Consider the following 12,787-nt stretch of genomic DNA (forward strand, 5'->3'; position numbering starts at 1 on the left):
CTGCTGCTCCTCGATAACAGTGGAAATCTATATCTCAATGGAATTGAATCGAATTGCATTGAATTACAGGCTTTACAGCCCGATGGCTCTTCAGTGCCTGTGGTGTCCTCAAACGAGAGTATCACCAAACGCATGAGTGGAGTAGTCAATTGAAGAGGTATCTCCTGATGAGAGAGTGTGTGTGTGTGTGTGTGTGTGTGTGTGTGTGTGCGCGTTTTTGTGACAAATGAGGACATAAATTTGTATAATGACAAGGATATGACATAGGTATTACAAGGAGAAGGTGACTTTTCAGGACATTACCCCATGTCTCCACTTTTCATTCAGTGAACTCACTGGCGTAGAGCTCACGGTTTTGAGCCAGTCTCTCCGCCTGCTCGTCGAGATCATCAGTGGAGTTGAAGGCTCGGTAGCGGTCGAAGTTGACACAGGAGGAAAGGTTCATCATCAGTATGGAAAGGGTGGTGATCTGCTCCATGATAAACTTGTTTTTCTCTAAAAGGACTGTCATGTTTGCTGCAGAGAGAGTTTGAAAAACTGTTCAAGCCACTGCAGATTTAGGATAAGACTCTTGTGTATAGGAGCAATGCATCTCTGGCTCTGGCTCATGAGTTGTCAAATGCTCGGCTGTAAAACTCCATTCGGACAGGGATAGTTTTCCCAGAGGAGGTTAGGTAAATTTGTGTCTGACAGACATAAGCTCTATTCTGAGAGTAATTATTTCTCAGGGAGACATGATTTCAGCATTTACAGATGGTTGTCTGTGATTTAATTGCCATGTGAACCATTAATGTCTGTTTTTGCTCCCCATTGCTAACAGTTTATAGACAAACTCCAGGGTCCTGTGGTTATTTAATTAGTTAATCTGAATTTACAAGAAAGAATTAATAGTAAAAACTATTTTTTATATAAAACTATTAATAAATAAATATGTATTTATTCAGTCATAATATTAATACATATACACATTCTTTTAATGTACAGTATTATGGAAGCCACAGTTGTATTACGGTTCCTGCCACAATTGAGAAACAAATATGAATCTTTAAGTTATAAAAATAATGAGAAACTCTATCATAATTATGGGTTAACATGCTACAGTATATTATTTAGAAAAAAATAGTGCTGTCAAACGATTAATCGCGATTAATCGTTTGACAGCACTAGAAAAAGCACATCATTACGACAACATTTCATTAAAATGCAAAACTTTCTCATGGTAATGACTTAGTAACTTGTAATAATGAGAATTTTCTCATAAAAATGACTTTGTTTCACATAAATATTAGAAATGTTCTTGCTATAATAACATCTCCTAATAATGAGAAACTTTCTTGTAATAATAATGCTGCATCCCCATGATGCAAGCATTGCATGTACTGTTACTTACAGAATTGGTTGAGAGTTGCACTCATTTGTGCAACATCAATGCCAGTCTGAGTCTGAATGAAGTTTTGGACGAAAGGATTGCTCAGAGAATTCTGTGAAGAGAGAGAGTTTGATAAGAGAGCACTTAATGCAGTAGAGGGGGAAAAAATAAATAAATCAAATAAAAAGTGTTTATTTAATTTTCTCTTGACTGAATACCTGAAGTATTGGCAAGGTTTTTGTCAGGATGTTGGCAGACTGCATCACATATGACGATGACTCTATCCACTCGGACGCATAAAGCTTTAGATCACCAAACTGGTGCAGTGTAGAATTTGACTGCAAGAAAGAAGGAAATGTTTTGTTACCAAAAAAAAAAAAAAAAATGTTACAAGAAAACACTACCCGTCAATATCTTAAAAGGAGAATCGATATGACTATAGATGTGGGTCAGAAGTCCAGATTTATGCTGCAGTCTATCCCAAGTCAGAAGCGGGATATTCCTATATACTTTATCTTTGCAGGTATCTGATTCTCTGCAAATACGTCTCCTAGCAACTGTGGAGAATAAATGACGTTGTACAATGTTAACTGTACAATTACCAACAGAGAAGGTCATTTATTATGTTTTACACACCTGCCTCTGTAGGAACTTTTGCTTGATTAAAGTAAACTACACTTTTCCCTTGGTGTTGCCATGTTTGATTTCATACGTTCATCAGTTTTTTTTCCAAGGCAGAAAATTGGAAATTCAAACTTTTGAAATAAGAACGTAACACATATGTAAAAGTGGCCCAAACTGGATCCAATTACACATTTTTGCTTTTTACATGCATGCAAAAATGATCTCTTTGTCAAAAATCAGCGAAAGTGTAAATGTGGCCTACATGCTAAATATTTATTCGTAAGATGTTTTAAACCAGCACCTTTCTCATAAGCTCTCTCGTCACTGGTGTGTCTGGTGAGTACAGGACCTGTCCTAACAGCATGGGTTTGAGGAAGGCCCAGGCCACCGCGCCACCTGTAGTGTTCACCATATCCAAGTAGAGGTTCATACAGAAGGGACCTGGACATAAGCAGTATATTAATTAAGCCTGACCACAGCACTTCATCAAACTGAACTCAATATGCTGTAAGCAGATTCTTGACAGGTCATTATCATAATGCTTTAGTGCACATTTAGCTGTGTGCTCAGAATATGCGTTCATACTAGCATCGGGTGGGATTTTGAACTTCTTAATCAGCTCTTCTCTTTTGTGGTCCGTCTGGACAGAAGGATCAGTCTCCGTTACGATAGGAACTTTTGCGATGGCGAACAGCGTCAGGATGCCGTTTTTGCATAAGGCACGAGCAATGGTACTAAAGGTGGCCCTGCTAGACATGGTGGACCGCTTTCCCCTCACCAGCTGTGGGAAGGAGAATACAAAGACAGGTTTTATTTAAAAATAAAATAAAATAAAATAAAATAAAATAAAATAAAACTTACATTGTGGAACTCTTGGTCGGCCACCAGGTTTAGTTCTCCAATGTTTGTCAGGTATTCCTGCAGTTTGTTAAGGGCAGGTACCAGTTTGTGCATCATGTCCGTCAAAAACTTGATCATCTCTAGCATGATTGCCACCAAATCCTGAATTTCTTTGGACAACACCAGCTGCAACAAAATGTCCCAAGGTTACGACAGACAGCAGCAATGTAATGTATATTGCATAATATAGTTATTTGTTCTGGAACTTGAACAGAAAATGGTTTATATACATTAAAAATATAAAAGTGGCAATGTCTATGGCTCGATAATCCAGTCAATTACACACTTAAACACTTTTGAATTAAATAATTAAAAAATATATATTATTTTCTCTCTTTACTTTAAACTTAATGGAAGCAAACCAAAGATTATAATAGATGGTTTTTCATTACAAACAAACGGTACAGCAAAATCTTGAATGGCTAACAGTGAGCTCAGGCTGCCCCAGCCCCAATCTAACCGTAAATGAGAAAAATCCATAATAATAAATGCATAAAAAGCAAGCATTATTATTTATTTCATTGTAACTATATGCAAAACTTTTCTTGTATTTAATTTCACTGGATGTACAATATATACAATACATTCTGTGCCCAGCTCTTTACCCTGAATAAAGCCGCCTTCGTGTCCACATGGCGAAGAAAGAGAACCGTGATGCTGTACCATTCACGTGACAGTTCACAGAAGGTGCTGAAGATCTCCTGCCCTGCAGGGTCCAGTTGCAAAGACGAGGGGTCCGAGCACTGGTGCAGGTTTGCCAACCATGCCAAGATCTGTGAAGAGGAGAGAGATGACAAACAAAACACATTACAATAAATTTGCACTCTACAAGACTTCACACTGGTGAGAGACAGAGATATTTGTTACTAAAGCGTATTGCACTCAACACTCTGTGAGCAAGCAAAAGACAACAATGGCAATGAAAATGCTCAAAGTTGTTTAGGTAGGATGGGGGGAAAATCCTTGGGAGGAACCAAGACTCAGCAAGGGGAGCCCATCTACCTCAGAATACAGTGTGATTCAATTTATTTTCATTTCTGTCTCACACTGTGTGAAGCCATGATTTTTGGACACATCTTTTGAGCCCCTCTGATGTATGCATGAGTTGTGGTGTACCTGCATGTTGCTGCTGGGTAGAGGGTAATCTAATAGAGCCTGAAGAATGTGAGGGGGAAAGTTGGTATACCGCTCGACATCCTGAACAAACAGAGTGGTATTTTTCAGCAGCTCTGAAACTTTCACTTCAGCTGTCAAAACGCAAGTCAAAAGACAAGTGAGAGAGCAGACATGCACCATGACAAGGTTGAAAAAGACTGATTGGACCACCATCTGATAGCTAAGGAACACTTGTGTTTCCGCAGTACTTTTGATAGAGGCGACAGCGGTACGTACCTGGAGATGAAATATTGATATTAAGATTTTTCAGAGTTGAGACGTTGAAGCCCACAATTTGAGAGAGAGTTGATGTCCTTTATAAAAAAGAAAGAGAGAGAATAGACAGAGATTAAAACCATGAGTAGTATTCCTAGACAAACTGTTTGAAATGTTTTACCATTATTTATATAAATATAAATATGTATATATTTATCTACATATTATTTATTTAAAATGTATTTATATATATATATATATATATATATATATATACACACACAATATTATGACAATACAAGTATTGTCATAAATATAATAATAATACATTAAATGGAAAACAGTGATAAACAGTTACATTTAATTTCATTATTATATTTTGTAAATGTATTTGAATTAAAAAAACTTAAACACCTGATGAATTTTTTGATGAAGATGAAGAAGTGGAGAAAAAAAATGAATTTAATACACTGCACCATTGTTTTTTATGCAAATAAAAAAATAGCTCAACTTAAATATAAGTAGCACAGCAACTTTTAGTAAGTTACTCCCCAACACTACTGAACATACATAGTACATTAGGGGGGAGTCGTGGCCTAATGGTTAGAGAGTCGGACTCGTAACCCAACGGTTGCGGGGTCGAGTCTCGTACCGGCAGGGATTGTAGGTGGGGGGAGTGAATGTACAGCGCTCTCTCCCACCTTCAATACCACGACTGAGGTGCCCTTGAGCAAGGCACCGAACCCCCAGCTGCTCCCCGGGCGCCGCAGCATAAATGGCAGCCCACTGCTCCGGGTGTGTGTTCACGGTGTGTGTGTGTTCACTGCTGTGTGTGTGTACTTAGGATGGGATAAATGCAGAGCACTAATTCCTAGTATGGGTAACCATACTTGGCCACATGTCACGTCACTCTCGTACAAGCTACAACAACAAGGTTGAAGGTCATTATAGAAAGCAGTACCAGTCCACTTCAGTGTTGTAAGTGTTAGGGTCTCCAATGAATGTCTGGAAAATCAGATCATAGATGTCGGTGGTTTGGTTCACCAGGTTGGTTGTGAGCACATGGAAGGCCTGAACTGCGGGAACAACAGTGTCGCATAGCACTCTGGGACCCAGAGGCAGAACCTGGGTGATCAGCTGCACAGAAGCCATGTTTTCCAGAGCACACACCTACGTTATCATGAAAGAAGTTGGCTTCAGAATACTTGAAATATAGGCCTAATAATTTGTCATTTTCTATTCTCTTTACAACTTGGAATGAGCATAGCAATAATAACAAGATGGTAATTCTTGCTGGCATATGCTTTTTAAAAAATCACTTTTTTGTGTCTAAACCATCAAAAATCTCACCTTAGTTAACAGGTGGTCCAGTATCATGCCCGAACTCTCATTTGCCCAGTTGGCTGAGCCTAATTCAAAAGCGGTGTTTAGCACTTGCAGTAGAAGATGCAGATTTTCTGCAGAGAGGCAAGAGAAATGGAAGAGGGAAAACAAAGATCAAGCTTTTGCAGAGCTAAAGTAACTTAAATTCCCTACAGGCATCATTACTTGCACCTAACTCCACTTTCAGGCCAACCTCACAGTGCAGCAAGCAGCAAATGATCTAGCAAAAAATCCCCCCTTAGAAAAGAGACATTGAAAGCTTTATGGTGCTCTGTGCTGATTTAGATCTGACAGCTCTTACGTGTGCAACACCTTAAGCAATATAAAAGATCAGACAGCTATGAGGGAAATTAAATGCTCAACAAGACATCAGCTTTATTAAAGAAAATATAAAGCAAACTGAGAGGCTTGAAAAGCAGCTTATCAATTTAAATGAGGGAGTGCTGCAGACAAAGAAATTGGGGAATAAAAACTGTGGATCTCCAGAGGGAAAAAAATGGTGCACTCTGGAGCACAGGCATGATGATATGTTTTAAAGTTAACTCTTGAAAAGGATAGTTCATCTAGAAATGAAAATTATTCACTCGAAGTATACTTTTGTCTTGTTATCTTGTTTCAGAAAAGAAAGTAATATTTGACACTTGTTTTCAGACCATACATTATCTCTTAATTAGGTTTATTATTTTATCCCAATGTTAAATTATTTTCTTGCTTAAAGCACAAACATCACTAAATTTAGTAAAATCTATGCCTAAAACAAAAACTATTTGAATACATTTAAGGATTTATAGTAAAATAATACTTGCATACAGGTTTGGAATGACACAAGAAAGAGTAAATAATGACCTTTACATTTTTGGGGTGAACTACTCGTTTAAATAGACTGGGCTGATAATATAAAAGAGAGTATGGGGTAGGAAAAAGAAACATTTGCTATTTTAAAGAGCACAGGCACTGTAAAAGGCTTTCTCATACTCAGTCTGGCCACATGCCTCCTGGCTGAATATTGCAGAAAGCAGACTTCAAACCTGCCATTTACTGCACTGCTATGAAAAGCACCAAATCTTTGCAATGTCAGAAACATAAAGCAACATACTTTGTTTAATGTCTGTGGGGATTACTAAGAGTAATTTATTTTGAGGGAGAACCTGGAGTCTGCGACATTTACTGTGCACATGCATCTTGTTCTTGAGCTAAATAAATGTAAATTATGCAAAGAAATAATTATGTATTCACATGGCTGAATGCAAAATACTTATACACGCTATATGCAACTGTGGGAACAAAAGATCGTGGAAATAAAACCCCTGAATGAACAGTGTTATAGGTCAGTAGATCTTGCAAGATGATTTATGTACCTTGGGATTCGTTGGCCAGACTTCTCATGATGGACTTAATAAGAGAAGAATATGGCAGGTCTTCTGGAAGGCTATTAGCGAGGTTTGTCAACAGCACAGGCAGCCTATGTAAACAGAGAAAAGTTTAATTAACTAACAAAAAGTTGCTCTTTCCGCTGGGTTAGCTTAATCATAATGTACTACTATGGATTATGATCATTTATTTTCATGACCCCAAGACTGTGTTCTTTTCAGAGTCATAAACTATGTTTCTCTGAAGAAGTAAGCTATTATGCAGGGTAAATGCCATGGTGGCTGAAATTATGAGAGCGAAGTAATAGCCATGCATTGAACAAGAAAAAGAAATGAAAAACTGGGCCTAGTTATGAGCTTATAACCAGGAACCAGCCTTGGGAGCACAACCTCAAAGAAACTCACTTGTCGGTCCAGTTAGTGTCATTCATCCCCAGCAGATGGCCGATATTCATGCTAGAAGCCCCCAGCACTATTTTGGCGAGTTCAGACTCCACATTGCTGCTATTGTCCAGCGAGATGAGATTTTGGATGGTGTGCAGCAGCTGCTGGGTAATAACAGCTGTTTGGGTGAAAGGGTTTTGGTCTGCTTGGATGATCATTAGGATTGTCTTAAGGGTCTGCTCTAGGTCACCTATAATGGTGCTGGAGGAATTTGTGTTCATGTTGTGCACCAAGGCCAGAAGGATGTTGACAGAACTGGTTACTTGAGATACAGCCCCACTGACATCCCCAAAGGTGCTGGTGTCATTAAGAACAAAAGACATTGTCTCCATAAGGTTGAGTGTGATATTGATGTATGGCCGTCCCTCAACAGGCATTATCAAGTATATGAAAGATGCAACCTCACTTAAAGAGTTCACTGCTTGTGAGATTTGGATAGGGGAACCGGATAACATAAGGCCCTCGTAGAGACTCATGGACACTTGATTAGACACGGTCATCAAGATGTAAACAAGGCCATCTGGAGTCATATGCATGGATGTCGGATCATAAGTAATGTTTAGAGAGTTAAGAAGAGACTGTGTAACCAGCTGGGAGATTTCTGGGAAGTGGGATGTAATTTCCGCAGTGTTGGATACTCTCGAGAGGGCAGTGAATAGAGCTGATTTGATAGCAAAGAGGTACATGTGTGTTTCCTTGGGGAGAACGACAACCATCTGATTGAACGTCTGGGTCAAAAGCATCTCCCTCTCAGCACCGCTGCTCAGGCTATAGTTTGACATGGAGAGGTTGAACAGGATGTGGGTGGCCATGGCACTGCTAAGGATGAGGGGATGGGTGACCTCTTGAACAGATTGTCCATTCGGAAGAGCTGTGATATTCGAGAGGGCAAGGACATGGTTTAGGGAGTTAGAAATCATGCTGGTGGACATTATGACTTTTTCTATGTCTCCGGGATATGCCTCGAGCAATGCAAAGGCTTGCAGCATTTGTCCAGATATGTTGAAATACACAGCTATCTCTCCAGAGGGAAGTGAGTCGAAGGCTTCTGCAGTTTGATCCTTGGCTGCCAAATAGGATGCTACGCTCATCTGCGACCCTGGACTGGAAAACGAGCCAATTATGTTTTGGAGAATGCCAGTGACCTGAGGGCTGATGTCCTTGATTTCCTCAAAGTTCTCGGTAAGGATGTTGTTGAGCGCCGTGAGGAATTGGATTGCAGTGTCGGTGCCATTTCCACCCTGTAAGATGATATTTGACACCAAAGCTTGAAGTTGTTGGGCCATGTGCTTGGTTCTTTGCGCAATGTTCAGAGGTGGCTGGTCGGATAGCACCATGGCCACGTCAATTGTTCTTCCTAGGCTCTCTGCAAATTTCTTTACATTATCAAGGTCCTGCAAATTCCACCCATCACTTCCGATGTCTATGAACATCTCCAGGAACTGCTGTCCATTGCTAGGGAGTGTCAAGTAGGACAGCACGTTCAGAGCTGTGTCAATGGTTTCCTCCTGACTTGTGTTTCCAGTCATTTCACTCAAATAACCCTTCAGGATGACACCCAAGTCTGGATTTGCAAAGAAAACATGAATAGTCTCCAGAATTTCAGTCGATGTGGGTGGAATGGATAGAACTTCAAGCAAGGCTTGGTAGTCGATGTCAAGAAGGTCAAGGAAGTCATCCACTGGCTCTCTCTGTACTTCGCTAGCAATTCTTCTGGCATTTCTTGTGTGGGACACAAGACCTTGCAGGTTCTGTCCCTGAGCAATTTGTATTTTAAGTGGGCTTAGATATTGTTCCACAGGGTCGAAGAGGTCACTGGTTAGTTTGATCTGTTTCAGCATGTACAAAACATTCCCCGAAAGGTCAATAAAGGTTTTTGAGAGACACGGCAGTGGCATCTTAGTTAGGGCATCTCTTACTATATCGTATAGCTTGCGCAGGATCTCCAAGACCAAATTTAGTCCAGTATCTTGAGTAGTGTATAGCCAGTTGAAAAAATCAACAGTTTTCCATAGGGTGCCACTTGTTTCTTCCAAATACAGAACTTGCTGCATTATTCCATAAAGGGTGGGCCAGTTGCCCAGCAATCCCGTACCAATGATTTGTTGGATAACCTCTTTTATTAAACTGTCAACTGTGCTTCCATTGGGGTTCATAAATATGTCTCCACTCAGGATGTAATTAATGGTTTCCTTTGTAAAATTCATTCCGGTAAGCGTGATCTCCAGAGCTTGCATGATGATCTGAGGGCTTACAGTTGAGTTCTGAAGGAGATTGCCATTCTGTAGGATGACCTCTATAGTTTTTCCAATTGCCTCGATGTATGGCGTCATCCAGGGAGCTTCTGTCTTAATTTGCTCCAGAGCCATTTGTACTGAGGAGAGGCTAATGAATGAGAGACAAATTAGTATTGCATATTCACAAAAAAGTTACAAAATAAAAATAAATAGCTGGATTAAATAATGTACTGTTATGCATATATGTGATAGATTATAAACCATTACAGTCCAAGATACTTAAATGTAGAGTTGATGGGACCATTTATGAATCGGCCATATGAACATAAGATGTCTACAATTTTTAAACTGGATTACTTATATTTAAAGCAGCAAAACATTATTCCATATTTAATCTTGATTTTGCTCTCCATTTCAGTGGGCACTCATATTATATTAATAGAACTGTATAGTTATAATAGACTTAGAGACCATTTCCATCATGTTCAATGATCTACAGCGGGTACAGAAATGTTCCTGCAGTCTTACGTGATTGATTCGCCCAGATATGCGCAAATGCATAATTTGATTCCTATCAGTAGTCAGTTCATTACAGGGATGAGCACATAAAGCAGAATCAATTTAAGAGCAGGGAGAAAGAGATAACAGAATAATAGAAACTACTTTATCTGCTCAAACCTGTTTGGAAGCAAAGGAGTCAAACTGAATAAATCAACCTTAATGCAAATTTAATTACTCTTACTTAGTTTGTTTGCATGATTCCAACCCCTGGTCCTTATGGTTAATAAATGCAAATCTCTTGGCAAATTTGAGATGGTATTTCGGTAATATAATCGGCTCATTATAATGTCGAGGTATAATGGGCGTATGAGTGCGGTCAAAATTGCTGCACGCTTTTGTTGTCGGCAATTTAGTCAAGCTATAGCCTACAGTTTGAAAAAAAAAAGGTAAAAAGCTCAATAGCGTTTATCTTTATAAAAGATCTTTCACTGTTATAAGACTGCCATTTGTTTGCTGTCATGTAATATGACTTGGGTCAAGTATCACGGTAAGAATATATGATAGTGTAAAAATGACTCCAGCGCATTAATACCTTTGGTACAGCTGCATCTGGAGGAGCTGGACATTCCAGTCAGCCTGGTTTGTTATTTCTAGCACTGAGAGGTTGTATAGCATTGAAGTGTAATGCAACAGGACTTCTGTAAGGTGATTGACAGCAAAGGTACTGTTCAGGATCGCCCCATAGAAAGTCTCCAGTGACTCGGCCATCATTCCTGCAGTGGCGTTTATCCATAGAGGGTTAATTGCCATTCCCTGTTTAGAAACAGAGGGACAAAGTCTAAATCAGTCTTTAGTGCACACTACCATCTAGTGGTGACATATGATAGTTGCATTTGAGAGCCATAAAAAAGGCTGTTATTATAAAACTGGAACTTATTGTCTCACTGTCATATTAAAGGCTGGAGCTGGTTTATTGTAGGCTGCTATGACTGGCAGTAGGCTGATGTTACACCACAAAGCAACAGTGTCTTCACTTATTCCAGCACCAGCTCTGACATCCTGCCATATTTGCTGCATGTAGCTGCAGTTCAGGCTCTGACCCTCCAAACCAGCCTGAGGGGTGAGGATATAAAATAAAATAATTATCATAAAATCCTAACACACATGGAGAGATTAGACAGGATGGTACTGAATTGTTTTTCACTATTTCTAAATTCACTATTTAATTCTGGAGTCAAAAAGTCATCACATTTAAAGAGAACTTGTAAATGCAAGAAAAACAAAACACAGATATTCTGAGTTTGTCAGGATGGCAAAAAGTTTGGGCCATAGTTCGTACGTTGGGCCCAGGGGAAGGGGAGGGGAACCCATCCATGATCTCATTTTATGCCTTGTGAATACAAGTGATGTGATCATTGATACTATCGTAGACAAAGCATTCACTGAACATGTAGCAGAGAAGTAGAGATATATGACTCCTGCCAGGATCTGAGCATCTGTTGTGAAAGGAAACCAAATTCTCTCTAGGGATGAAAAGTAGCACCTATGCTCGCAAGCTAATAACTAGCTGTTTATCTGTGATTTATACAGTTCTTGGCACACTGAGTGGGCCTTTTGGGCCAAGGTTGTTGTATTAATTTCAGACAAAATGTCAGAACATTTCCCAAATACATTTATGAATGATGCCTGTGGCTGTTTGGAAACACACAAAAAGCTAATTAACAACTAACACCAGGTTATGCAAGATCCAATCTCCTCAATGCCTGATCAAAAACATAGTGCGTTACTAGGATATCTTGTCCTTACTAATAAAAAGAGATTTTCTTAAGTTAGTGCTAGGGTAACCTTTCAAATTCACATTTTTTGTGGTTTCAGTTACTCTTCGGTTAGCATAACAGGTAGCAATCAGAGTACTCAGAAAAAGTTTTCTCAACCAATGAAATTTTGGATTCAAAATCAAAATCAAGTAATTTGGCTAGTGGGATGCCATCTTAAAGGGAACCACTGTAAAACAACTGATCATACATACAACTTTCCATTTCGATTTTACACTGTCATGCTTACATAATGACAGTCTTTTTTCTGCTGTCACTAAGGACAGCTATTTTAAGCTAAAGCCACAACAAACACATTGTAGGTGTCTGAGAACATAGTATCATGCACATGACTTTGCTATTGATTGGGTATGTGTCATAAATGAGAATGTCAATCATTTCTCAACAAGCTTCAGTGGCATTATACAGAAATTCCAGCTTACCAACCCTCTATTATATATAGCAAAACCCTGCATTCTTTACATTGTTTCAGAAAGGTCTGTATAAGTATCTTAACAGTCCACCACATCAGTAGATAGGAATGTTGTTCTAACCTGCAGAGCAGCTTCGGCAGTTGACACAAGGGCCTGTAGCAATCCACCAACAAAGGACTGAGCAGTGAAACTGCTTGTGTTCGTAACATGAACAATGCCTGGCAAAAGGCTGGACAATGGCTGCTGGAGGACGTGGAGGAGCTCTGAGGAGAAGAAAGCACTTACATTAGATGCATACAGTTTAGATCTGAAAGACTGTATGAAACATGAACGCCTACCC

General features: G+C 39.4%; 1 protein-coding gene across 1 annotated transcript in view; it reads right to left on the minus strand.

Moving 5' to 3' along the window:
* LOC107741931 (uncharacterized) overlaps nucleotides 1-12,787 on the minus strand; it is a 69,096-nt gene that overhangs the window by 29,794 nt on the left and 26,515 nt on the right. Inside the window, exons 25-40 of the mRNA XM_016554750.1 lie at nucleotides 12,568-12,710; nucleotides 11,145-11,312; nucleotides 10,792-11,012; nucleotides 7,423-9,846; nucleotides 7,006-7,109; nucleotides 5,615-5,721; nucleotides 5,226-5,434; nucleotides 4,286-4,362; nucleotides 4,010-4,140; nucleotides 3,499-3,666; nucleotides 2,855-3,019; nucleotides 2,579-2,774; nucleotides 2,295-2,434; nucleotides 1,588-1,707; nucleotides 1,391-1,481; nucleotides 337-516 (exon numbers count right to left, since the gene is read on the minus strand). Of these exons, the coding sequence (XP_016410236.1) occupies nucleotides 337-516; nucleotides 1,391-1,481; nucleotides 1,588-1,707; nucleotides 2,295-2,434; nucleotides 2,579-2,774; nucleotides 2,855-3,019; nucleotides 3,499-3,666; nucleotides 4,010-4,140; nucleotides 4,286-4,362; nucleotides 5,226-5,434; nucleotides 5,615-5,721; nucleotides 7,006-7,109; nucleotides 7,423-9,846; nucleotides 10,792-11,012; nucleotides 11,145-11,312; nucleotides 12,568-12,710 (4,644 nt within the window). The remainder of the gene's footprint in view (nucleotides 1-336; nucleotides 517-1,390; nucleotides 1,482-1,587; nucleotides 1,708-2,294; nucleotides 2,435-2,578; nucleotides 2,775-2,854; nucleotides 3,020-3,498; nucleotides 3,667-4,009; nucleotides 4,141-4,285; nucleotides 4,363-5,225; nucleotides 5,435-5,614; nucleotides 5,722-7,005; nucleotides 7,110-7,422; nucleotides 9,847-10,791; nucleotides 11,013-11,144; nucleotides 11,313-12,567; nucleotides 12,711-12,787) is intronic.

This window comes from Sinocyclocheilus rhinocerous, unplaced genomic scaffold, assembly GCF_001515625.1.
Source record: "Sinocyclocheilus rhinocerous isolate Xijiao unplaced genomic scaffold, SAMN03320098_v1.1 scaffold226, whole genome shotgun sequence".
Taxonomy (NCBI): Eukaryota; Metazoa; Chordata; class Actinopteri; order Cypriniformes; family Cyprinidae; genus Sinocyclocheilus; species Sinocyclocheilus rhinocerous.